This window comes from Hippopotamus amphibius, chromosome 5 (assembly GCF_030028045.1).
Source record: "Hippopotamus amphibius kiboko isolate mHipAmp2 chromosome 5, mHipAmp2.hap2, whole genome shotgun sequence".
NCBI lineage: Eukaryota > Metazoa > Chordata > Mammalia > Artiodactyla > Hippopotamidae > Hippopotamus > Hippopotamus amphibius.
Genome location: NC_080190.1, coordinates 139,650,114 through 139,676,459, shown reverse-complemented (window position 1 = coordinate 139,676,459; position 26,346 = coordinate 139,650,114). Strand labels below are relative to the sequence as shown.

The window sequence follows — 26,346 nt, the reverse complement described above, 5'->3', positions numbered from 1 at the left end:
GATGTACATAAACTAGCCTTAAGGTTTCATTTTAGTTGAATTTACTTTTTTTTTTTTAAGTGTTCAATGTAACTGTAATATTTTTGTTAAAATTCCAGCCAAATGCTAGAAAGGAGGATCTCTTTGGCCGCCCAAGTCAGGGTCTTTATTCTTCCTCTGCCAGTAGTGGGAAATGCTTAATGGAGGTTACAGTGGATAGAAACTGCCTTGAGGTAAGACAGTAAAAATCTTCACAATATAATATTGGTGAGTTGAACGCTTATCCCAGCATCAAGTTTTTTGGAAATGCTTTAATTCAGAATATTGTATTTACCCAAATAACAGAAGTATCGGAAATTCTTGCCTTATGACAATTAGTGGAATTCCAAGTGTCATTAGTCTGCTTTGAGATTAACTTGCTGCATGTCAGGCTAATTCACCTATAAAATGGCAGTTTCATTATGTGCTTTGCCTGTTGCAGGGTTGATTATTGTAATGCTGCTGAATATTTAAATTTTTGTACATATTAGCATATTATAATATTGGCTTTTAACTTTTCTTTTTGAATCTAGAATGAGAATAAAGTAATATTAATGATGATACCTAGCATTTGTTAAATAATTCTGTCCCCTGGGTACTATCTCAATTAATCTTTATAATCACATTGGGTAGAAAACCACATTATTATTCCTGATTTTATGGGTAAGCCTTGGAGAGATTACATAAATTTCATGTGGGAATGTCTGTTATACAGCTAGCGAAGTGACAGATCTAGTTTTTAGATAAAAGACTGATTTGAGAGCCTAAAATTATACTGTACTGTTTCTCCAGTGAAAAAGTAATAACACATTTAAGAACAGGCACATAGAAGACATGTACTCGAATAGAATTTTCTTTATTATCTAAATGATGAATGAGAATTTTATTTACATAAGACACTAAAGTAACAATAGATATTATAAAGATGCCTTTAAAAGTTCTCTGAGGCTGCTGTGGTAAATGCACTGGAATTGGTGCTCAGCCAAGGGAATCAGATAGATAAGAAATAGGTTGCATCTTTGTAGCTGAAGTGCCAGAAAGGAATTATTTAACTTCCATGTGATTTCTGTGGAGTATTAGTAAGTCGAAAAGGAAATATAGTCAGTTTGTTTTTTAATATCTAACATTTAAATGTAAAAATTCATAGGTTCTTCCAACTAAAATGTCTTATGCTGCCAATTTGAAAAATGTAATGAACATGCAAAATCGGCAAAAAAAGGAAGGAGAAGAACAGAATGTGGTGCCAGAAGAAGCTGAGAGTTCAAAACCAGGGCCATCTGCTCATGATCTCGCTGCACAATTGAAAAGCAGTTTACTCGCAGAAATAGGACTGACTGAAAGTGAAGGGCCACCTCTTACATCTTTCAGGTACTTGCTAAAGTGAAGACACTTTAATTTTTGTAAGAATTTTTGTTTAGAAAATTCATAATTTTCTTTGTATTTCATTTGTATAATATTAGGATGAGATGTTATTATTTATGTTTTCCTAGTTTATAATCAGATATTTAAATGTTGAATTAGAGTTTTCTGGAGTTTTGGTTTTTTGGGACCATTTTTTCATTGATTGGCATTCTGATTTTCTCCTCCTTTTACTGAAGAAATTCTGATTCTGTTTTTAATGTTCTGTACTGAGTTAAAGTATATATCCACGTCAAATTGCCAATTATACACTTGTTAGCAGGAGCTCGGCTATGGGAGGGGAACATGTGAAAAAAAGAGCTTTCTATATTTGTGACTTTTACATTTGCTTGGGCTCACTCCTTTGCCAGGTTCACGTTTAGTAATTCTTTCGCAAGAGGTAGGTTCTTTGCTTTCCCAGTAAAAAATTGCCGAGTGTATATTGTGACTCAGTATGGCTAATCACCTAATGATTTGTTGTTGTGTATCTGCTTTATGCTCTATGCTTTTTGCTTACATAATGTCATTTTTTCTTCTAAACTTAGGAGGAGTTAAGCTAGTTTAGGAAACTATATACATCTTATGCACACAGTAAAGGCAAGGAAGCACTGTGGATTGGGATGGCCCAAGCTTCCTAGAGACAATACAATTTGAGCTGAGATGGTTAGAATGTGTCGAAGCAGATAGATTGAAGGAGAGAAGAATTAGAGAGACAAGCTGTTATTCCTTCTGCCTAGTGGTTAAAAGGGGGCTGAAGTAGAATATTGCCTTTGGGGATGAAAAGGAAACCATGGATAGGAAAAGAAGCTCATGAAGGACTTGATCACTCTGGAAGGACCAAGGGAAGAATAAATTAAAATTTGTTCATCCATGCAGTAGGAAAGTAGGTGGTACTGTTGAAAGAAATCAGGAGGCAGCATCATTGTAGTGAAGAGGCCATATTCAGTTTCACCATGTTGAGTATGAGTTAAGTATGATTGAAGTGAATATATTTCACACAATGAAATTCTGGTCCATTGCAGACTAAAGAGGGGTCTGGGAATCACCTAGTAGAGATGGACGTTGCACTTTAAGGAGAGGAGGCAAAATTAAAGCTGAAGATAGGAGGCAGCCTGGGGATGTGTACATAAAGGACAGAAGGAATAATGGAGTTAAAATGAGAAGTTCTCCAAGGAACGAGTAGTATAAAAAAAAGTTCTCCATTAGAGAGGATGTGGTTTTGAATTACTTAGGATCTCAGAATATTAAAAAGAGCAAGTAAATTACTGTTATTGACCAAAAACAAGGACATTTTTAGCGTTGGCTAAATTGCTTCCCCGCTCTCCCCTTAAACTTCTTACAGGCCTCAATGTAGCTTCATGGGAATGGTCATTTCCCATGATATGCTGCTAGGACGTTGGCGCCTTTCTTTAGAACTGTTCGGCAGGGTATTCATGGAAGATGTTGGAGCAGAACCTGGATCAGTATGTATTTTGAGCACTTTATATTCTGTTCTGCCTGATAAGAACATATTTCAGAGAATAATTTTGTCATGCATTTGTTTTGTTGTTGTTGTTGTTTTTTTTTAAGATCCTAACTGAATTGGGTGGTTTTGAGGTAAAAGAATCAAAATTCCGTAGAGAAATGGAAAAACTAAGAAATCAGCAGTCAAGAGATTTATCACTAGAGGTAAAGGTATTTAGAATTTCTTATACTATACATATAGTATGCCATTTATATAAAGTTTAAAAACAAAAAATAACAATTTTGTTAAGGGATGTATACTATGTAATTAAAAATTTAAAGAAAATAAAAGGTAATCACCAAATTTAGAGTAGTGGCTATCTCGGCAGTTGGTTTCCCAGCATCCTGTAATGATGAGCAATGAGTTGGTTTGTTTAAGTATCATTAGGAACACATGGATTTAAACTGTCTTGATGTGCTTCATTTCATTGATGCACAAATTATCTTTTCTGTGGCTAGTGAGAGTCCAATCTTTGATAACTTCCTTACTTCTTGATATGTCTCATTTTCTGTTATTTTCTGTCACAGACCTTAAATCAGCCATTTCTTCAAGAAGTCCTGGTTCATTTTATTTTATTCATTTTTTTATTTTTATTTTTTCTCCATTGCTTTTTTTTTTTAAGCTCTTTATTGGAATATAATTGCTTTACACTCTTGTACCAGCTTATGAGGTTACACCAAAGTGAATCAGCTGTATTTATACACATATCCCCATATCCCTTCCCTTCCGCAACTCCCTCCCACCCTCCCTGTAGCCCTGGTTCATTTTAGCAGGAAATTTTATTTTGAGATTATAAGCTGGGCTCTAGGTTGCTCCATTGTTTCTAGGCATTTTAATGGATAGAACTAGGAAATGCTCCTTTAAAAAAGAGGAAAATTATATCATGAGTTCATACTGATGCTCCTAATTCAAATTCAGGATTTAGGACCACAAGTTTGTTTTATTTTCATCTTTTAGTCTTTATTTTCTTTCTTCTGAACTGAATAATATCCAGCTTCCCAGCAACACTGATAAAATTACTCACTTGCTTTTATCCCACAGCATGCATACAATAGTCTTAGAATCATAACATCAACACTACTACCAACAAAAATGATGACTGAAAATAGCTTAAGATTTATTTGCAGTTTTTGTTCTTAGAGCATATCCAGTTGGAGATGTATAGTCAAATTACATTGTTTGAAAGTCACTTGAAATAATTCCTTTTGTATGGTTTTGCTACTTACCATCTCATATCCACACAATTAGGGCCTTTCAAATCATTTTGCTTTCACTTTTTAGGGATTGCTCTCCTTTTTTTGATTTTGTTTTGTTTCATAATTAATGTAAAATATCTGTAGTTGCAGGATCAACTCTGTAGAAGAAGGTTGTAGTCAGAGAAATCTAGTTTCCATTCCTGTCTCATCTACTTTATGTTCCCCTGCCCCCTTTCAAAATTTTTTTTTGTTTTTGGGGTTTTTTTTTTAGCTTATTTCCCTCCCACCTTTCAAAAAAATATAATTGTGTGTGTGTGTGTATTCATTACGCATCTCTCCCCCCACTCACACCCTGCGCATGCTATTACACATTTTATTCCACCTTGCTTTTCCCAGTTAATGGTATATCCTAGAGAGAAAGCCAAGGGTATATGTAGAGAGAGATATTCTACCTTTTTTTCCCAGCTACGTAGTGTTAGTACCACATGTTATGGCTGTATCAATTTTTTTCAACCAGTTTCCTATGGATAGACATTTGGGTTTGGTTCCAGTCTTTTGCTGTTACAAATAGAGATGTGATGAATAGCCTTATGTATGTTTCTCTATTTGGCCAGTGTGTCTTTGAGATAGATTCCTAGACAAGGGTCAAAGAGCATGTGTATATATAATTTTGTCAGATACTGGCAAATACCTCTATATAATGTCTTTATATTTTTGCACTTTCAACATCAACACAAAAATGCCTAATTCTCCAAAGTCTTGCCAGCAGTTTGTCAGATTTTTAGATTTTTGCCAATCTGATAGGCAGTATAATTTTAATTTGTATTTCTCTTATTATGAGCAAAGTTAAACAATGTTACACATATTTCATACATTATGGCTGCTTCTTTTTCTGGGAACTGTTTGTTGATATATCTTGTCCATTTTTCCTATTAAATTTTTTTTCCTCAATTTTTTTAGAAGCACTAGGTGTTACATGTGTACTGTGAATCTTTGTTGGTAATAGAAGGTGCAGATATTTTCCCCAGTTTGTCATTTTTCTTTTACTTTGCTGTGGTATTCTGTCATCAAAGGAATATCCTTTGATTTCTTCTAGGATTTGCTATTAAAAAAACAAAAACAAATTACACTTTAATCTACTTGCTATATCCTGCTATATTTCCAAATTGGATGAATTGCTGTGTTCTAGTAGATCTTTTAAGAAAATGTTATAATTGAGTAAAATTCCATTATCCTGATTTACTGTAAGATATTCTTGTATGATTTAGAATGTTATTTGGAATACATAAGCTTTTGAGAACCCAGATACTTTGTAGCTGTTTCAACTGTGAAGGAAAAGCTAAAATTAGATTTTCAGATTTTACATAGAAAAATTTCAAGGTGATTTCCAACACTGAATTTATGACTTTTTGTTGTTTTAATAGGTTGATCGGGATCGAGATCTTCTTATTCAGCAGACCATGAGGCAACTTAACAATCACTTTGGTCGAAGATGCGCTACTACACCTATGGCTGTACATAGAGTAAAAGTTACATTTAAGGATGAACCAGGAGAGGGCAGTGGCGTAGCACGAAGTTTTTATACAGCCATTGCACAAGCTTTTTTGTCAAATGAAAAACTGCCAAATCTAGATTGTGTCCAAAATGCCAGCAAAGGCACTCATACAAGTAAGTACTCTGCAGGTAACAGGCGCATACAAATTCTTTCTTTGATCAAAACAATGATAATCACGGTTATATGTGTTTACAGTGGGAAAACTTTAATGTATATTTATACTTTTATACTATATTCTAGATTAATGATTTACTCTTGTTTAAATTACCCTAATTGACAGTTTAACAGTTTGCTCTCTTACTGCCACATTTATTTTCATAAATGGTTGTGGTTTTACTATTTTTTCATCTCAATTGCAATGTTTGGGGAGTGGGAGGTTTAAAGTCTATGGTAATATAAAAATTCAAAGAGCAAACTGCAGGATTTCCCCAATGCCAGTATTTAATTAGTAGAGATACTGAGAAGGAAACGCTATTATCTAGAACAGTGCTTTTCAAAGTATGATTTGTAGAGTTGCTACTATTCTCCAGTGAGATGGAGCTTGCAACCAAATGTAAATTGGCTGAGTATGTCACTAACTTCACTGTTTAATTTAGCAAGACTTTGTTTTTTTGGTAATAAGATTATTAGTATACTAGCATCCTGGTGTAAGCTCTACCTCCTTGAGGATCAGCACTTTGGGGTTAGGATTCTTACCTAATTTTCAAGATTTTGATTAGCGTATTTAAAAAATGTGTGAAAATTACAAAAGGTTGAAACTGTGGGTTCATGTAAGGTAGGGGCAGAAGATTGTCAGTCTTATAGGTGGATAGCATAGTCATTGAGGGAGAAGGAGTTACTAACAAAATCCTGTGTTTTACCTAGGCTGTAGCTATATGTTATTGGGGTTGTGTAAACTGCCATCATAAAAGCTGAATGAGCTCTGGAAAGAATTGAGGATAAAAAGATGGGGAGGAGTACCCAAGCCTTTCATCATTAGTTTCACCATTTGACTTTCTATAGTCCCATAATAGAAAGAAATTGGCAAATGTGAATGAGGAAACCTGGGAAGTCATGACATTTCAGAAATAACTTTTCTGCATACTCTTTCGGAGACCATATTCTAGTTTATGCTTAAGGTTTTAAGAATAATAGTAGCTGGGTGGCTATCATGCTTTTAATGCGAAAAACTGAGAATAGAGAAGATGCTCAAATATGTAAGAAATCTTAGGATTATTTATGGTAGAACTAACATAGCCCCAGGTGCTACATATTTCACATCTTTGACATGATAAAGGAATAAATTCATTAAGCAAATACTGAGTGAACATTTATACCCACCAGGTTCATTCTATAGAATCACCCCCAACCCTCAAAACCATAGGGGGAGTGACAGAAAGGCACTAACACAGATGATAAGGAAGATAATCTACAATTGTCATGTTCTTATTATATTTGTCTCATGTCCTCACATTGACTTTAACATTTAAAGTAGTGTGTTTACATTCATCTAAACAAAGTGTATTTCATATTTTTTTCCAGGTTTAATGCAGAGATTGAGGAACAGAGGAGAGAGGGATCGGGAAAGAGAGCGAGAACGGGAGATGAGGAGGAGTAGTGGCTTACGAGCAGGTTCTCGGAGAGATCGGGATAGGTGAGATGATTTTGTATCTTTTATTGAGTACCATCTTTTTGGATGAATTGGAGGTAGGCCTGTAAATAAGAGTCTCAATTATGGACTTTTAGAAAATGAAAGTTTTAATAATTGGATATATGTATTGTAACTAAAATAGTCTAACCAACTGTTATTAAAATGTTCTGCTTTAGAAACACAAAGGCAATTGAAATTATATTGGCTTTTTATCCTACTCAAGTTCCTAATTTTTTGAAATTTTTAATAACTTCATATCATGCTTTCCTAAATTTGTTTTAAAATTTTAATTGTGGCAATTGTGTTATTTACATCTTTTAGTTTTTCACGTGTTAGGATGGGTGGCATTGTATTTTTGACTAAAGTTTCCAGGAAATATGGGTGGGCTCCTGATTTCTAGTATTTTAAAGTCCTTTTCCCTTAGAATCAAATTAATCTACGCATTGCAGATTTATAGATTTTCAAGTGACAAAATCTAGATAATCTTTATTTCCCAACCATCATTCTTTAGGTATTCTTGCACCCTGGTATCGTAACTGGTGCTAACTGGAGCTAACTGTATGCTCTGGTTTTCCAACTTTGTTACTAGTTGCACTGTTTTCATTTTGCAGACAAGGGAAATGAAGTCATAATAGCTTTGTTCATTTTTCAGGGATTTTAGAAGACAGCTCTCCATCGACACTAGGCCTTTCAGACCAGCCTCTGAAGGAAATCCTAGTGATGATCCCGATCCTCTGCCAGCACACCGTCAGGCGCTCGGAGAGAGACTTTATCCCCGTGTACAAGCAATGCAGCCAGTATGTGTACTGTACTTAGCTACCTCTTAACTGGCTGTGCCAGTTTTGGTTTTCAGTTAAGGCTGGTATTTTAAAAAGTTGTCAGCTACTGGAAAGCCGCATGGTTGAGGACTGCAATAAAAAGGAAGCTTAGGGAGGGAAAGAAGCAGCACTTATTGGAGAGTAATTGTATATAGCTTGATTACCTATGCCAGGTTGGCATTCTACCTAGTAATTTCCTTGTGTGCTGAGGAATTATCTGTGCATTGTATTTATTTGTGCCCTTATTTGTACAAATTATTGTTACTTTTTAAAGCTTTGTTATCAAGTTGCAGCTAGAACACATTGCAAATAGTGTACTTTACTCTTGAGAAGTGTGACAGGAAGATTTTATTTTGAATGTTCTGTTGGAGGTTTCTTTCATATAATATGAAACATATAACCTAGCTGTGTTTTTTTTTTTTTTGTCTTTATACGTAACTGTATATACATGTTATAGCAAAAAAATAATAAAACAGAGTAAACCAATTATATTATAAATCCTTAGCCTTAAATATAGGCATCTTTTTCTTACTTCTTCTCCCTCCTTCACTTCTTCCCTCCCTCTTTTTTGCTACACCAAATGAGAAAAATGTTTCCTGGACTCTGATGAGGAAGGAAAAAGAATGGAATTTGAGAATTTTTATGTTTACTCATGGATATCAGAAACCTTCAAAAAAATCTTGTCAACAAATAATAAACTAGCTTTAATAAGACTGCTAGTGCATAGACTATTCCCTACCAAAGTTTTCCATAATTAAGCTTCTAATTTAATAAAATACTTTGAGTTCAGAAATTTTTTTTCTATTTGTTATCCAACTGTCTTACATTTTCTTCTTTTTTTTTTTCATGATAAAAGATTGCTTATTTAGAGAAGAGGTATCAGAAAGTGGAGGCAAGTAACATTTGTTTGTCATTTATAGGCATTTGCAAGTAAAATCACTGGCATGCTGTTGGAATTATCCCCAGCTCAGCTACTGCTGCTTCTAGCAAGTGAAGATTCTCTGAGAGCAAGAGTGGATGAAGCCATGGAACTCATTATTGCACATGGACGGTAATGTGTACAGCTGGGAATACATTTTAGTTTAAACATCAGCTACTTTATTTTTAGTATTTGGATGTCACCGTATCTTAAAATTTATACAAAATAATACAGGACTTTAAATGTTTGTTTTTTTTTTTTTAATTTATTATTTTTTGGGGAGTACACCAAGTTTTAAATGGTTTTTTAAGAGATGGCTTAAAATCCATGAGTGACATACGAGTTTCACATGTATTAGAAGGGCAGAATTTTAGCAGTCACTTTAGGTTCTGAAGATTTTTTATGAACCTTATTTAGAAACTAACTTATAAGAAGCACATCTCATTCTCCACCTAAATACCCCTAATGGCAGAGGCCAAATACCTCAAGGAATTGGGTGTAATCCCTGAGTCCTTGCAGTAAACATGAAATTTCTTTTAGACCTCCTGATTTATCTTAAAAATCATGCAAGTTTTTGCTTTCTATTGTGTAATTTTTTTTTAATACAAAACTTAAAAATATCTGATAGTAAATTACTTATCATTCTTTTCCCCAAGTGACTGGTAAAAGTGACAGGAAGATATGCCATACTTAATCTGTGCCTTTCTATCCTGGAGCTAGTCTGATATCCAGTTTGATGCTTTGAAGTGTTATTGTAGATGAAAACGTCTGGGTTTTTTTTTTCCTCCTAGTCATGATATTGAATGAGGAACTTAGATAGAGTCCTAGAGATGGATAAGTGGGTAAGCTGAGCCCTGAAACTAAACAGCCACTTACCTATTCCAGCAATTTACCTATCTCAGAGCCTTTGAATGGTCCAAACCAAAGACTATTGCTAGAAGTTTATTTTCTTTGCTGTTACTATTTGTCTTCTCTTGCCTTTTATGTACTATGTCTTCATTCCTCTTCCCTATTTCTAGAAGTGTCAACATACTGATATAGCTTAGCCCATTACAGAAAAAGTTGCAAATAATGTGCATTTTTGATAAAAAGATATTTGTGAATATATGTAAGGGTTGCTAATTTAGTAGTGTTTTCTATTGAATGCAAGAATATAATATTGACTGCTTTCACCTGGCTTTATGGATTGAACAGTGGATTTATTAGTATTCTAGAATAATTAAATACACTAGAGCATTTGATTACTATTATGGTTGCTTTCTGAACATTTTTCTGTTCTTTTACAATGCTTCCCCTGAACTTAAGTTTCAGTACCCCTGTGAAGACTGCATTTATTTTGTCTTAAATCAGGTAGCCTTTAGTTTATTGTCTTGGATCATAACATGTTGCATCCTGTGTTTTTGTGTATATTATTGACATTTCTGATCCTAGAACTGCATGAAGACTGGTAAGTGTCCTAGATATTTATTTCAAAACTTAAATGTATTTATAAATTGTAACAAATTTAAATGCATATGGTTTTCTCTACACTAAATTCTAGAAATTTCAGTTATCTGAATGTGAAAGGTTTTTTGTTTGTTTGTTTTTAGGGAAAATGGAGCTGATAGTATCCTGGATCTTGGATTATTAGACTCCTCAGAAAAGGTACAGGTAAGGGATGTTTTGTACATGTGCTAATAATAAGCACTTGGAATTTAAATTACAGAAGGGAGAGGAAAGCCATGTTAAAAAGAAACTATGTCTTTTTACAAGTAAAATGCTTGATTACAGTAGAGGAAAAAGCAAAAATAAGTGTAAAGTTGTCACATACAGAATCAAGTAATAAGATTGGTTGAGTTAGGGCTCAGAGTAACCCCACTCTCTGACTGACTCTAATTGAGCACAGGCTGAATTAAGCTTTAATTTAGAGATGTCAGTTAATAGCAGAGAAGGAGAACAGTCCTGTGGATTCCTAGGGCTTCTTCCTCAAGTAAGCAGTAAATACCAGAGATCCAGAGAAAATGTGACATATGGTATAGCAGTAAGGAAGGCTTTTTTAAAGTGCATGATGTATTTCAATTTGTAAGTTACCTGAGAATTTTAGTGCCAGCCAAGATAGAATCTTATCTCTTTCACTGATTACAACTAAAGACTCTGGGCAAAATACAAAATGGAACTGCTTGAGGATTCTGAAAAGTAAACAATAGCACACTGATTGGAGGGAAGTCAAAATCTGAAAAACAGCTGTTATTTTGAAGCCTTGTTTCAGGCAGGAGAGTAAGGCTGATCCCTATTACTCCATCTTCACTGGAAGATAGAACATGCTTTAAGAAATAACCTATAGTATAAACCACTGTCCAAGTCCCAGACTATCCCACATGGTGCATATGCAGGGCAGATCCAACAGTATAATTAAAAAGGCTTTGAAAACTTAATTGGTAATGGAACCACTGCACACAGAAGATGACACTTCCAATCTGAACAGAACCAGGTTATTGCCTACCAAAGCCAAAAAACATCGACATTCTCCATGTCATTTTAACAAGACCCAGAGTTTTACAACTTAGTATTCAGAATGTCCAGGATACACTCCAAAATTATTCAACATACAAAGAACCAACAGAGACTCACCAATTCTCCTGGGAAAAGAACCAATAGATGCTAACCTTGAGATGACCCACTTGTTGGAATTATCAAAGACTTTATCTCATGTTCTGTGAGGTAGAGGTAAACACGAATGGAAGGGTAGAGGTTCACAACAGAGAAACAGAAACTCTAAAAGAGAACCAAGGGAAATTTTAGAAAGTACAATGTACAAAATTCACTGAGTTAGGTCAGTAGCAGAACAAAGATGACAGAGGGAAAGTGTCAGTCAATTTGAAGATAGAAATTATCCATTCTGAAGAACAGAGGAGAAAAGATGTCAAACAACAGTTTTCAGAGACCTTTGGACCATATCAAATATACATGTCATTGGAGTACCCAGAAGAGAATGAGATTGCTACAGGAAAATATTTGAAGAAATAATAGCTGAAAACTTCCCAAATTTGGTGTAGGACATAGATTTATAGATTCAAGGTCCCTGAACCCTAAAAAGGATAAACTAAAAGAAAATTATGTCTAGATATATAATTAAGCTGCTGTAAAACTAATAAGGAAACAAAGAATAGTGCCTTACATATAAACAGTGATTAGAAAGGCAGTGGATTTCTTATCAGAAACTTTGAAGGCCAAAAGACATCATCCTTAAAGTGCTTTAGAATTGCCAATCCAGAATTCTATATCCAAGTTGGATATATTTAAGGAATCCAGATGAAAGAAGCTACCAGAGTTTCATTAATTGATTTTGCTTAAATGCACAGAGAAGTTAACAGGCACAAGCTTTGTATATCACAATTCTGAAAGAATGAATTAAAGTTTATTTCCATTTAAATATGCATGTTGCTTTACCTATCAAACTTTACATTTAAGTGATTTTAGAGAACCAGTTCATATGTTTTGTTGTTAAAAATCAATCTTGGGTAGTGTTAAAAATATTACTGTTACTTTTTTTGGAGGGGGTACCTGGATTATTATTAATTTTAAAGAGAGTTATAATGGTATTTTTTAATTAAAAAAATCTTTTTTCTTATAGACACATATACTAAAATATAAACAAACAAACTCAATCTTGGGGCTTAATCTCTGATATTCTATTATTAGGAAAACCGAAAGCGTCATGGCTCTAGTCGAAGTGTAGTAGATATGGATTTAGATGATACAGATGATGGTGATGACAATGCCCCTTTGTTTTACCAACCTGGAAAAAGAGGATTTTATACTCCAAGGCCTGGCAAAAACACAGAAGCAAGGTTGAACTGTTTCAGAAACATTGGCAGGTAAAATAATTCTAATCTTGTATTTGAATTTTTAAAAAATTTGTTTATGAGACTTTCTAAAATATATTAGTTTGTAAAATGTGTATATGTTCTATAAAAATTTCTCAACGTATGTATATTACGTATGTGTGGGGTTATGTGTTCTAGAATTATTTTTGAATTTAAATACTATTTGCTTGTTTTTATTTTTAGGATTCTTGGACTGTGTCTATTACAGAATGAACTGTGTCCTATCACACTGAATAGACATGTGATTAAAGTGTTGCTTGGTAGGAAAGTAAGTGATTTTAATGAACCTAACTGCTTTTATAATTGCAAAAATTTTTTTATAAAATAATTATATATATGGCATTAGCTTCATATTAAATTTTAAAGCATTATAGACATTAAAAATCATTTTTAAACATTTAGTGACATGGGGGAAATTTGAATGCATGGAGGAGAGAGCAAAGGAGAATGGGTGACACACAGATGGGTTTGGAGGGTTTGACAGACCTGGATCCTGTTGTAGACAAATCCCTTGACATTTATGGCATATTTTCCCATTTGTAAAACAGTAAAGAAAACAGTGTAGTGCCTGGCACATAGTAAGTGCTCAGTAAATTTTAACTATTATTATTAGTTCTAGCAAGTAGTGGCAATAGAAGTAGTATTATTGAAAAGAGCATTTCCAGTTTCCAAAATACATGTAAGATGTACATGGGTAGAGGCGACGAAAGAATGTAAGAAAGTATAGCATAGTATGCTTGATAATTATCTTTGGGTGACAGAATTAGCTTATTTTCTTTCTGTGTTTTGAGAGTTTGACAGCTTGTACATTCTTTATGATGGGGGGCTGGGGAGAGAAACCACATCCTTTAAATTAATGCATAATACTAATTATAATACACAAAACAACAGTATTTTACAGTCTTTTCTGGTGATGCACACCACGCATCTGATATGAATTAGCATTGTTAAAGCTGTGGTCTAGTAATAGCTTTCTTTACTCAAATTCACTGGTGAATATTGTTTTCTGTTATTACAGCATATCATACTATGATATATATATATCAGCCGTGTGCCCCCCCCCCCTTTTTTTTTTTTAACTCTTGACTCTGACGACTTCTTAAAGTGTTACAGCTAAAATGTTCTTGTGCAAAGAAAGGGGAACTGGACTTAAAGCTCAGCAACACAGAAATGTTGAGCCTTTAACAAGGTTTATGGAAAAGATCATGGAATCAAATAGACTCAAGTTTAACCCAATGATTGTGACCTTCAGCAAGTTACTGAATTCCTTTGAGCATCAGCTTTATCATCTGAAATTAGTAATTTGTATTTAATCATTATTGGCAAGGCTAAACAGAATGTGTATTTAGCTTAGGACCAGCTGCTCGGCATAATGACTTTTTAATAATTAGTGCTGGTTTCTACAAACAAATAATTTTAGGACTTAAAAAACTATTACACTCCTGGTTTTAAGTTTTTAAAAATACATATTTTTCATACTTTGAAAATTAAATGTATTATCAGAGCCAAAGACTTATTAAAATTTTACCTCTTTAGATCAGCTATATTTAGTGGAGGATTATTCTTTATCAGTTTATCTTCATATTAGGTAAAAGTCTTTATCATAGATTTCAACTTACTAATGAATTCAGTTAAGATGCTTCATAATTGATTTTCATATGATTACTTTCTTAGGTCAATTGGCATGATTTTGCTTTTTTTGACCCTGTGATGTATGAGAGTTTGCGGCAACTAATACTTGCTTCTCAGAGTTCAGATGCTGATGCTGTTTTCTCAGCAATGGATTTGGCATTTGCAATTGACCTGTGTAAAGAAGAGGGTGGAGGACAGGTAAAGCAAATGTGTAATTTTCTGATTCTGGCAAGAGAATTTGGTTAGTCTGTTGTGCTTGACATATAGAAAAACAATTTAGGTAGACAGGGACCAAGAAGGAGAGACAGAGACAGTAGGAGATGGAGAGAAAGAGAAAGAGATGAATGGATGGAGAATTAGTGAAACAGACTGAGAGGTTGAAAAGTTTATAGTTACTTAGGCCTAGAATGTTTGCATCTCTTAGATACTTGTCAGATACAGGATTGTTTTTAGATTTAAAATTTTTAGGAAATTGTTTTATGAACTGTTAAAACTTACTACTATTGTGACAAAATTGCTTTTAAATGGCACTGCTAAATTTTTCACAGGTTGAACTTATTCCTAATGGTGTAAATATACCAGTCACTCCTCAGAATGTGTATGAGTATGTGCGGAAGTATGCTGAGCACAGAATGTTGGTAGTTGCAGAACAGCCATTACACGTAAGTGTTTTCTGGATAATGTTACTTGATCTCATGAGGCTGTTTGTGTCTTCTGTGTTTTAAACTTGCTCACAGTGTATTCAGCTTGCTCATAAAAGGTCAAAATTTTTAAACCAAAATAAATTTACGTACAATGTAAATTATACATGAATCCAGACCAACTCCTTTCTTTTGGGTAAAACTACTTGGAAAAACCATGTAATTTATCAGAAAGTAGTTTTGGTGAGTAAAAATTTGGTAAGGATGCCTTGTTAAGACTGAAATCACTACTGTTTGGGGGTCCTGCAACCACCCACACCTCTGGTGACCCACTAGAAGGAACCCTAGGACTTGGAGGCAATTGTACTCATAGGTATGGTTCATTACAGCAAAAGGACTCTCACAAGGGGAAATAAATACATCAGACAGACTCTGGAGGAATCCAGGTACAGGCTCCAAAGTTCTCTCTCTAGGGGCATGAGTTGTCACAAAGAACATACTTCTTACTCCAGCAGTGAATTACAGCAATGCATATTCAGTGTTTGTGCTTAGGGAAGGAAGCCTGCTTTAAGAGTCAGAGTGCCCAGGGTTTTTATTGGAGGGCAGTCTTATAAGCAGTTCAGACTTCCAGAGGAAAAAACACATGTTCATTATAAATCATCTTCTTAGCACAAATAGTCTAGGTAAGCTGGTACAGCAGGGTTTATTGCCCCAGGCATTCAAAATAGCCCCATCAGTTACTAATGTAGGGAAAATTCCAAAAACCAAGTTTCCAGATGCCAGCCAAAGACCATTCCTCCAGTCAGGCTCTTCTAAAGAGCAACATCAGGCCCGCTGTTTCTCCTCCTGTTGAAAAATGTTTATGAAGTGTTTCTGATCCCTGTACTGGGAATAATTGTGTGGGCTCTGGAATCACTCTGTCAGGGTTTAAATCATGGCTGCAACCCGCTCTAGATGTATGACATTAGCAAACTACTTAAGTTCTTTGTGCTTTGGTTCCCTCCTTCTGCAAAATGAGGATAGCATTAAATGAATTAACATATGTAAGGTGCTTAGAACAGTTCTTGGCACATGATGACTTCTCAGTAAGCTTCTGGCTTTTGGGTTTGTGTCAGGGATGTTTGTTTTTGTCATTATACTCTTCCTAGGATGTTGACAAGATAGCACGTTTGATAGATTGAAGTTATTCTTACTTAATGACTAGCCTGTTTATTATTAACATAATTTTAAAAATTATTTAACTCCTCATATGTAACAGTACTCCTTCACTTTTTTTTTTTAACAGACAATAAACTGCATATATTTAGTGTACAATTTGGTATTTTTTTTCTTATTAGTAATGTGTATATGGCAGTCCCAATCTCCCAATTCATTGCCCCCAACTGTTCCTGCTTTCCCCACTTGGTGTCCATGTTTGTCCTCTACACGTGGGTCTCCAGTTCTGCCTTGCAAACCGGTTGATTTGTACCATTTTTCTATCTTCCGCATATATGTGTTAATATACGATATTTATTTTTCTCTTTCTGACTCACTTCACTCTGTATGACAGTCTCTAGGTCCATTCATGTTTCTACAAATGTCCCAGTTTCATCCCTTTTCACAGCTGAGTAATATTCCATTGTATATATGTGCCACATCTTCTTTATCCATTCATCTGTTGATGGACATTTAGGTTGCTTCCATGTCCTGGCTATTGTAAATAGTGCTGCAATGAATATTGGAGTGCATGTGTCTTTTTGAATTAGGGTGTTCTCTGGGTATATGCCCAGTAGTGGGATTGCTGGGTCATATGGTAACTCTGTTTTTAGTTTTGCAAGGAACCTCCATACTGTTCTCCATAGTGGCTGTATCAATTTACATTCCCACCAACAGTGCAAGAGCATTCCCTTTTCTCCACACCCTCTCCAGCATTTACTGTTTGTAGATATTCTGATGATGCCTGTTCTAACCAGTGTGAGGTGATACCTCATTGTCGTTTTGATTTGCATTTCTCTAATAATTAGTGATGTTGAGCAGCTTTTCATGTGCCTCTTGGCCATCCGTATGTCTTCTTTAGAGAAATGCCTATTTTGGTCTTCTGCCCATTTTTGGATTGGGTTGTTTGTGTTTGTTTGTTTTTTTTTGATATTGAGCTGGATGAACTGTTTATATATTTTGGAGATTAATCCTTTGTTGATTTGTTTGCAAATATTTTCTCCCAATCTGAGGGTTGTCTTTTCGTCTTGCTTATGGTTTCCTTTGCTGTGCAGAAGCTTTGAAGTTTCATTAGGTCCCACTTATTTATTTTTGTTTTTATTTCCATTACTCTAGGGGGTGGATCAAAAAAGATGTTGCTGTGATTTATGTGTTCTTCCTGTGTTATCCTTTAGGAGTTTTATAGTGTCTGGCCTTACATTTAGGTCTTTAATCCATTTTGAGTTTATTTTTGTGCATGCTGTGAGGGAGTGTTCTAATTTCATTCTTTTACCTGTAGTTGTCCAGTTTTCCCAGCACCACTTATTGAAGAGGATGCAATACTCTGCTTTTGAACCTGTAGCCTTTTTTCCCCTCTTCCACTTTTTTGAATCTGTTAATAAGAAACTCAAAATAAAGAACTTAATTTTTTACTATTATTTAGAATTATTTCATATTCTTAGGGTGCTAAAATTAGATATTGGGCTTTAAGAATAATAAATGCCATGCAGAAAATAAAGTACTGATAGTAATAAACAGGTAATTTTTGAAATTCTCTAGGCAATGAGGAAAGGTCTACTGGATGTGCTTCCAAAAAATTCATTAGAAGATTTAACAGCAGAAGATTTTAGGCTTTTGGTTAATGGCTGTGGTGAAGTTAATGTGCAGATGCTGATCAGTTTCACCTCTTTCAATGATGAATCAGGTATGAAATTGTTTTAATGTTTAAGGAATAAACTATATAAATGGTTTGGTCAGTTTTCTGAGTTTCTGGTTCTTACATATTTATAGGGGCTTAGGAAATGCTGTATTACTCAGGTGTCTGTATTATATATAAAGGTATGTTTGAAGTATGATAGCTTAGCATTAGGTTATTGTTAATTCTTTTATTGCTTAATTTTTCTAGGTTTTAAAGAATGTATGGTTTAGTTATGATACAAGTAAAAATTATTTGTGGTGAGCAACTGTGTAAAAAGGATTTTTATATACTATTAATAGTTAAGAAAAAATAATCCATGTGACAGTTCTACTGGCCTTTCCCAATTCATGCTTCTGAAACTCTAATTAAAGAGTTTGTCTGCATGATGTTTGCTTTGTAGAACTGGACCTAACGCACACTTAGAAAGAGTAACTGCACACAAACACATGGAGAATCTAGAAAGAATAACAAGAGGTAGTGATAATCCTGGAATAACATTCATCTTTAGTGCTTTATTTGTTTGCATCTCTTCCTTTTCAAAGTCCCATATTCTAGGAATAGGCTTTTTAACTGTGACTATACAGTAAAACACTGGAAGCTCCAAGAAATTCATGAGAGGACTATACTCTTGTCCAAGATTGTTGCATACATGATTGTTCCCCTTTATTTTTCATAGTTTGCAGATAGCTTCAGCCACATTATACTAAGTTAAATTTGGATAAATTTTCTTGTTTTTCCTTCATGCTTGGCAACATACAGATCATTGTGTAATAGTTTTTGTGCTACTTATTAATATAGTTTTCAATTGGCTTATTTACAAACCAAAAACGTAGAAGGGGGAAAATCCCTAAAGACACTCCGAGTATGATCCTTAGATCAGCAGCGTCTGGAAGCTTTTTAGAAATGCAGAATCTCTGGTTCCTTTCCCCCCCTCTCTTACCCCATAACTAGTGAATGAGAATCTGCAAAGATCTCCCAAGTGATTTGTAAACTCATTAAACTTTGAGAAGCACTGGTTTAAGGTCATGAGAAGAATCAGGACTCACAGATGGGAGTAAAGTCATGTGATTTTTGAGGCTGGTGGTTCATTTTTCTTGTCTTGGTCATCTGGGTCATTAGGATTGACTAATGAACTATAGAGGTTTCACATTATGCAGACGGTCCTAATTTTCTGTATTAGGATTTGCCCCCCCAACACACATTTTCATTTTATACCTACTTTTATAAGAAGTGATATTCTAAAAATGTAACTGATAGTATATTTATTGAATTTATATTCATTTTTAGGAGAAAATGCTGAGAAGCTCTTGCAGTTCAAGCGTTGGTTCTGGTCAATTGTAGAGAAGATGAGCATGACAGAACGCCAAGATCTTGTAAGTTAAGTTTCACAAAATTTGTAGAAGAAAATGTAAAAATCTTAAATTCTGTGTATGACAGCCTTTTGTTCTAAATTTGTAATGGTTGATAATTTTAATTTTGGCTAAGAAAATGATTGAACATCAGAAATAAAAGGCAATTTTGTTTCTGTATTCTAGAATGGGACATCTGAAAGTATGAGTAAAACTGTAAGCAGAGTGAAATACATCTTAGCTATTATAATGCTATATCCTTAGTCCCAGAGGATAATACCAGCTTATTGTTGAGGCATGTTTTTCCCCCTACAGTGCTTATATATCCTAGTGGCCTCTTTTGTACCTCCTTAATCTTTTTGACTAGCAGCAAAGCTTTGCAAAATTTTTGAATTGTATCCTAATTGCTCTGTATACTGTGAACAGAGTAGCTTAATTATGGGTACTAAGTCTCTGATTTTAATCTTATTACTATTAAGTTAGAATCATAAATTAGATAATATAAACTTTGATTATATTGAAGAGTTACTATCAAGTCTGTGGAATTTATGTCCAGCCTTGAGTATATTCAAATCAGCTTGTTCATTAACCTTGAAAGGCAGTCTGGACTTTCTTGTAGAAATTTGAGGGACACTCCTTACCCGGAATATTTCAGAGACTCTTTTTATTCCTTTTCCTCATAGCTCCCTGCAACATTTCCCCTGTTGAACCAGCCTTAGTTCTCAGTACTCTAAACCTGATCTCTTATGGAATGTACAACTATGATCCAATTTCTAGATATATCCCCCAGTTTCATTTGAGAGGGGGAAATAGTTAGGAAAGCACAAAACTTGAAGTTTCCCATTTACTTTTAATTCGAGCAGTAACTTACTGATAATTTTTTGTAGGTAAGAGGTTGTGCATTTAGCATTCCTTCATCTTTACATGGCCCCAAGAGCCTTCTAGTATTTCTCCACTATAGCAAGGCAGGTTGTCCAGCAGTCCTAGCTGTCAGTTGGGTTTTGTTCTTGGCTTAGCTGTATGGTAGTTTCCTAGGTTGCTCCCATATAATTACACGTACTTTGATTTGCCCAATCTTGTGGACCGACCCCAAAGTCCCTACTAATGCTAATACCATATCTGTCCCTGTTGGCTTTAGGAATACCTGAGTAGCTTGTTAGAGTTCCTGTAGTCAGTCTTTGGATTCAGAACAAAACCAATACATCCTCAGTGCACTCAGTCAAGTTAAATCTCACTGCATTTCTGCCTTCTACTGGAAGATAAATTTGCTAACTTTTCAGTCTTTTATGAGCGCGCACGCAAGAGAATGATTCACTCTCTTTAGGGGCCTCAAAGTATCCTAGCAGCAGCTTTAATTTGTGAGCTTCACTCTTTAAACTCTGGTTATACCAAGGTGACTTTTACTGCCTCCTCTTTCCCTTCCTCTTTTGGGCGGTTATCCTTCACATATTGTTGGGTTTTTCCTTATGTGTCTCAAGGACATAAGAATGTAATAGGTTTTCCTAAACTGTTCTCCCTTGAACTATTAGTCCTAGGGTTATGGGGTAAGACTACATAGTTTATTTCCCTCTTGGAGAGTCCCAGTTCACTAGTAAAAACTCTGGTAAGTCCTCTGGTATTTATTTCTCTTCTTCTAACTTCTTGGAGGTCCAGTGATGTCATCATCTGCTCTGGTTAATCACATTTATCCTTGGAGAAACACTTTACATTAAGTTTGTTTTTTCCTGTAAAATCAGTAGATTGGGCCAGCTTTATCTCTATAGTACCTTCCAGCTCTTTTATAGTTCTTTGAAGATTTTGGAGACCCTGACACTTGCAGAGTTTTTTTTCCTGCCTCCTTTAGAATTCTAGATGAGATTTCTCACAAAACTACGCTTCAGGAGATAGTTTAGGTTTCCTAGTCATTCTGGGATAATGAATATCTTTGTCTGTTTAGTTGTGCCCTATAAGTGCAAGATTTTAAAAGCTTTATCTTAAAAGATAGGCCCTGTCTTACTGTCAATGAGGAATGGTATGTATTAATAAAAATATTTCAGGAAAGTATATCTTTGGTTATCATATTTAAAGAAAAGGTAATTTATACTATATTGCAGAAACTAGATATGTTTTAAAACTCAATGTTGGGACTTCCCTGGTGGTCCAGTGATTGAGATTTCGCCTTCCAGTGCAGGGGGTGCAGGTTTGATCCCTGGTCGGGGAACTAGGATCCCACATGCCTCAGGGCCAAAAAAAACAAAACATAAAACAGAAGCAATATTGTAACAATTTCAATAAAGCCTTTGAAAATGGTCCACATCCAAAAAAAAAAACCCTCAATGTTAACATGGTATATTGCATGGATTTTGATGTACAGTAGATGCTGTGGAACACTAAATTACTATGTATCACAATGCACCACTGAAAATACTGGCTTGTTCTGATAGTAGGTACAATGCAAAATAACTTTTTGGTAACCTCTGAATTTTGAATCCTTTGGAGACCTTGTACCTTATTCCCACTAAGAGATACTCTGTGGAATTTAGCAACTGAAAAATGCCTTTAGAGAGCATTTGGTCTAGTCGCCTCATGTTACAGATGAGAAACTGAGGCACTGAAACAGTCACTTTTCTACATACCCGATGCTTTTTTTCTCTTCCAACCCTGAACCTTTCCTTGTCAATACAGGAAATAAATTTAAAGCCCAGTTAAAACCTTCATAAGTTTTAACACAAGAATGGGGTTCTATGTATATATTGCCAGAATTAAGAGTTGAATGATAATCTTTTAAAAGCTAAACTTGTAATTATTACACTCCTGTTTAGGTTTACTTTTGGACATCAAGCCCATCATTACCAGCCAGTGAAGAAGGATTTCAGCCTATGCCCTCCATCACAATAAGACCACCAGATGACCAACATCTTCCTACTGCAAATACTTGCATTTCTCGACTCTACGTCCCACTCTATTCCTCTAAACAGATTCTCAAACAGAAATTGCTACTCGCCATTAAGACCAAGAATTTTGGTTTTGTGTAGAGTATAAAAAGTGTGTATTGCTGTGTAATATTACTAGCTAATTTTGTAGATTTTTTTCCATTTGTCTATAAAAGTTTATGAAAGTTAATGCTGTCACACCCCATGGTGGTACCTTAAAGAGATTAAATACAAACATTCCTTGCTGAGTTTGTAGCTTAAAGGCCTGAGGAGCACTAGCAACATTTGACTATAATGGTTAGCTAGTCAACAACTTCTGGGTCTAGCCCCAGCCAAAGATGACAGCAGAACAACATAATTTACACTGTGATTTATCTTTTTGCTGAGGGGAAAAAATGTAAAATGTTCTGAAAATTCACTGCTGCCTTTGTGGAATGTGTTTCAGCAAAGGTTCTTGTATAGAGGGAATAGGGAATTTCAAAATAAAAAATTAAGTATGTTCTGTGTTTTCATTTTAACTTTTTTTATGGTGTTTAATGTGTGGTTGGCTGCAATTGTGTATCATGTATATGGAACTTGTAAAAAAAGAGTTCTGAACATTCAGATCTTAGAGATGAAATCACTTTTACCTATAAAAACCACTTTTATTGCGGTTTGACTGCATTGAGCTCTAGGATATTAAATGATATCACTAATATTTTGCATGTAATTTGTTCATTTGAGTGAGGGCACTTTTTGTACATATGATGGGGGCCAATGCACAATACTTTATCACAATCAACTTTTTTTCTTTGTATCCCTATTTCAGTGAGCAGTCAGTCAGGTGTACTGCACTTCAGTTCTAACTAGACATTTGTACTAAGGCATTTCAGTTATGTAAACTCAGCCTGGGCACTTTCTGATAACTGTAAAATGTTTTATAAGATCATGATTATTGAAGATACATTTTGGAAAATTTTAAATGTTCGTGAGCAGCTTAACTACTTTTGTATCCAGCCTTTTTTAAGTATCTTGTTACATTTACTTTTTTAAATAAAGAAATTACAGAAGAAATATCAAGTAATACTAAAGAAACAATAGTTTTTATTTATGTAGTTGTACATTTTTAAACTAAGGGCAATACACTGACACGGTTATGTGCATAAAAATTTTGATTTAAAGAACTGAATGTACACATGGACTATAGGAAAGAAGAAAATCAGTCCACATTTTACAGTTAGCAGAGAATCCTGAATGGCACTGGCCAGGCCACCTTTTCTTTTTACAAATAGGGGAAGTAAAGTGAGCCTTACTTGGCATAGGAAGTTACTTCACTTATATTTGATAACTGAGAGGTTCTTTTTTGATGACCCATTAATTTTGTAGCTTAGGACCATTATCTCTGAATTCTTGTGGTTTTAGTAGCTTTATTCAATGGCATAATAAAGAACACTGTTTTCTTCACCGTGTCTTCAACAAAGTGACTTAAACCAGTCACTTTACATATTGAAAATGAAGAGAGAAATTCGCTGGAGTCTTTCCCACCTTTCAGTTCTTTTATAGGACTCCTGGCCTTTGGGATGTTTTTCACATTCAAAGGCGCTATGCTTTATTTTATATATATATATATGTATATATATATATATATATACACATATATATGTGTGTGTATATATATAACTTCATAAGACTGAACCACGTGATATTTTCAGCCCTGCTGACACAATAAATATTAAAAACTAAAGTGACAGTAGTGAATTTCATTGTATTACTTAAAACATACAAAACATATGTTATTAGATGTGTAAATTAACCAAAGGTTACTTTACAAAATATGAGACATTGTTTTTATGTCTAAATGCTATTTCTGAATAAATGAAATAGTAATTAGATTAAGAGCTGATTTTCATCGATGTGTCTGAAAGAGATAAAAACTTCTGTATGCACATGATGGAACTGATAAAATATTAAATGAAAACAAACTAGATATGATTAGGACATTTGAAACCCTAATTGTGAACTTATTTTTAATAGTTATTGAAAGAATGAAAGTATTTAAAATAATGCACAATGTCTTAAGTCTTCCTAAATCAAGATTTTGGTTAAAATGCTTTTAGGAATATTAAAAGCAGAGGGTTTTTTTTTGTTTTGTTTTGTTTTTTGTTTTGTTTTTTTAAGTAAAGCATAAAATGGTTCTAAATGTAAAATAAAGTCATGTAAAATAAAGTTCTCTTTTGGTCTTGTTCAGTGATTAAATCTAATGGCCTTTAAAACAAATTTAGGAAGAGAAGACCAAGAATGAACTTTACTGAAGGTTTTCAAAGTTTTGCTGCTTTTATTTTTTTCCCCTGAATTATCTTAATATCAAGACTATCCAGTATAAATGGCTTCCTGGGGCATACTTGAGAGGATTTTTAAATAGCGTAATTTCATTATTTAGTACTTGCCCCTGAAGATACAATTTCTCTCCTAAAGATGTTGAGTGTTTGTTTAGAGGTAGTCAGCAATATCTAGGTCTAAACTCAAACTGAGATCTTCCCGTGACGCAGTTGTTCTTGTGCTTCTGAATGCGTGATTCTTTTGTGCTTCTTAATACAGATTCCTAAGCTTTGCTCATCCTCTCAATCACACTCTGATTCAGTAACTCATAAGTAGAGGACAGAGATCTTTATTCTTAACAGCATCTCAGATGATTCTGAAACACTCCCAAAGAGCATTCCTCTTTTTCATGAGTATAAAGCCCCCGTTGGTAAACTCCCCAGAGCCAAACCTTTCCTACTGAAAACCTATAGAAAAGTAATTCTATTAATCATCTACTCCTGGATTAGGTTTTTCCTCTTGTCCCTGGGTAGTGATTGAAAATATTTTCAGTGTTTACATTAACCTAAGTAGGTAGGCATGAACATAGAGATTAATTCTTCTCTGAACATTTGATTAATGTAGAAATGTATTTAAAATGTGACTTGTTTATTCATGTCAAAATACCTTGGATTAAATATAAGCAAAGAATCTTATGTTACCTCATGAAATTCAAAAAAAAATTACTGGATTGTTATCTCTGCAAACATGAAGTTTCATTATTTTTATTGAGTATTTACTATGTGCTAGCAGTTTCTGAAGTACTTTATCTCATTTTATCCTATGAGATAGGAACTATTACCATCCTCACAGATAGGAAAGGACACATTAAATAATTTGCTGAAGGTTACACAGCTGGTAAGTGCTGAAGTGAGGTGTCTACAGGCATTCTGGAGCTTGCATTCCTGAACACTGGGCTACACTATTTTGTGGAAGATATGCTTATAACTGAGTTGGTCATTAAAGGTCCTGAGCAGCCAATTCCAATATGTAGGTGTGTGTGTGTGTGGAGAGGGGTTCCCCCGTATCACCAAGCAATGCTCTGACACCAGTTGGGCGCCCTACAATTCAGTTCCATTCTGACACTATCTACCTGGAAATAGCATCAGATTCCACAGGGAAAGGGCTCAGTCCCATGGGACCCACCCTCCACTTCAGAAGCCAATTGCAAGCTGCGGTTGTTTCCTGTACTTCTGACTGGTTATGAATCAGAGGTTCCCATGACCCTCCTTGGATCTGATGAATTTGCTGAAGTGGCTCACAGAACCCAAACATTTTACTTACTACGTCACTGGTTCATTATGAAAGCATGTAACTCAGAAACAGCCAAATGGAAGAAAAACACTGGGCAAGGCACAGGGAAAGGGTGTGGAGTTTCCATGCCCTCTCCGCACATTACCACATGTTCACCAACCCTGAAGCTCTGAACCCTGCCTATCTGGGTTTTATGGAGGCCTCCTTACACAGGTATGATTGATTAAATCATTGACTGCCGGTGACTGATTCAATCTCCAGGTTAGGGGTGGGACTCAAAGTTCCAATCTAATCAAGCTTGGTTCCTCTGGCAACCAGCCCTCATCCCTTAAGAGTGGTTGCAAAGTAACCTCATTAACACAACAAAAGCACCATTCTCAATCACTTAGGAAATTCTGAGGGTTTGGGGAGCTCTGCCAGAAACAGTATCACAGTCATATAATAA

The 26,346-nt window shown here is 34.8% G+C and overlaps 1 protein-coding gene across 7 annotated transcripts in view; it reads left to right on the top strand.

The window, feature by feature from the left end:
- UBR5 (ubiquitin protein ligase E3 component n-recognin 5) overlaps positions 1–22,809 on the top strand; it is a 216,307-nt gene extending 193,498 nt beyond the window's left edge. For 4 of the 7 annotated variants that reach the window (XM_057737344.1, XM_057737347.1, XM_057737343.1 and 1 more), the window contains exons 44-59: positions 99–212; positions 1,166–1,386; positions 2,759–2,879; positions 2,986–3,090; positions 5,541–5,784; positions 7,193–7,304; positions 7,954–8,098; positions 9,040–9,170; positions 10,628–10,688; positions 12,720–12,895; positions 13,088–13,172; positions 14,579–14,734; positions 15,085–15,198; positions 17,911–18,055; positions 19,337–19,422; positions 22,200–22,809. In XM_057737344.1, the coding sequence (XP_057593327.1) occupies positions 99–212; positions 1,166–1,386; positions 2,759–2,879; positions 2,986–3,090; positions 5,541–5,784; positions 7,193–7,304; positions 7,954–8,098; positions 9,040–9,170; positions 10,628–10,688; positions 12,720–12,895; positions 13,088–13,172; positions 14,579–14,734; positions 15,085–15,198; positions 17,911–18,055; positions 19,337–19,422; positions 22,200–22,412 (2,229 nt within the window). In that variant the 3' untranslated portion in view covers positions 22,413–22,809. The remainder of the gene's footprint in view (positions 1–98; positions 213–1,165; positions 1,387–2,758; positions 2,880–2,985; positions 3,091–5,540; positions 5,785–7,192; positions 7,305–7,953; positions 8,099–9,039; positions 9,171–10,627; positions 10,689–12,719; positions 12,896–13,087; positions 13,173–14,578; positions 14,735–15,084; positions 15,199–17,910; positions 18,056–19,336; positions 19,423–22,199) is intronic. The other 3 variants (XM_057737349.1, XM_057737345.1, XM_057737346.1) reach the window with 2 other exon arrangements.
- Positions 22,810–26,346: the final 3,537 nt, after the last annotated feature.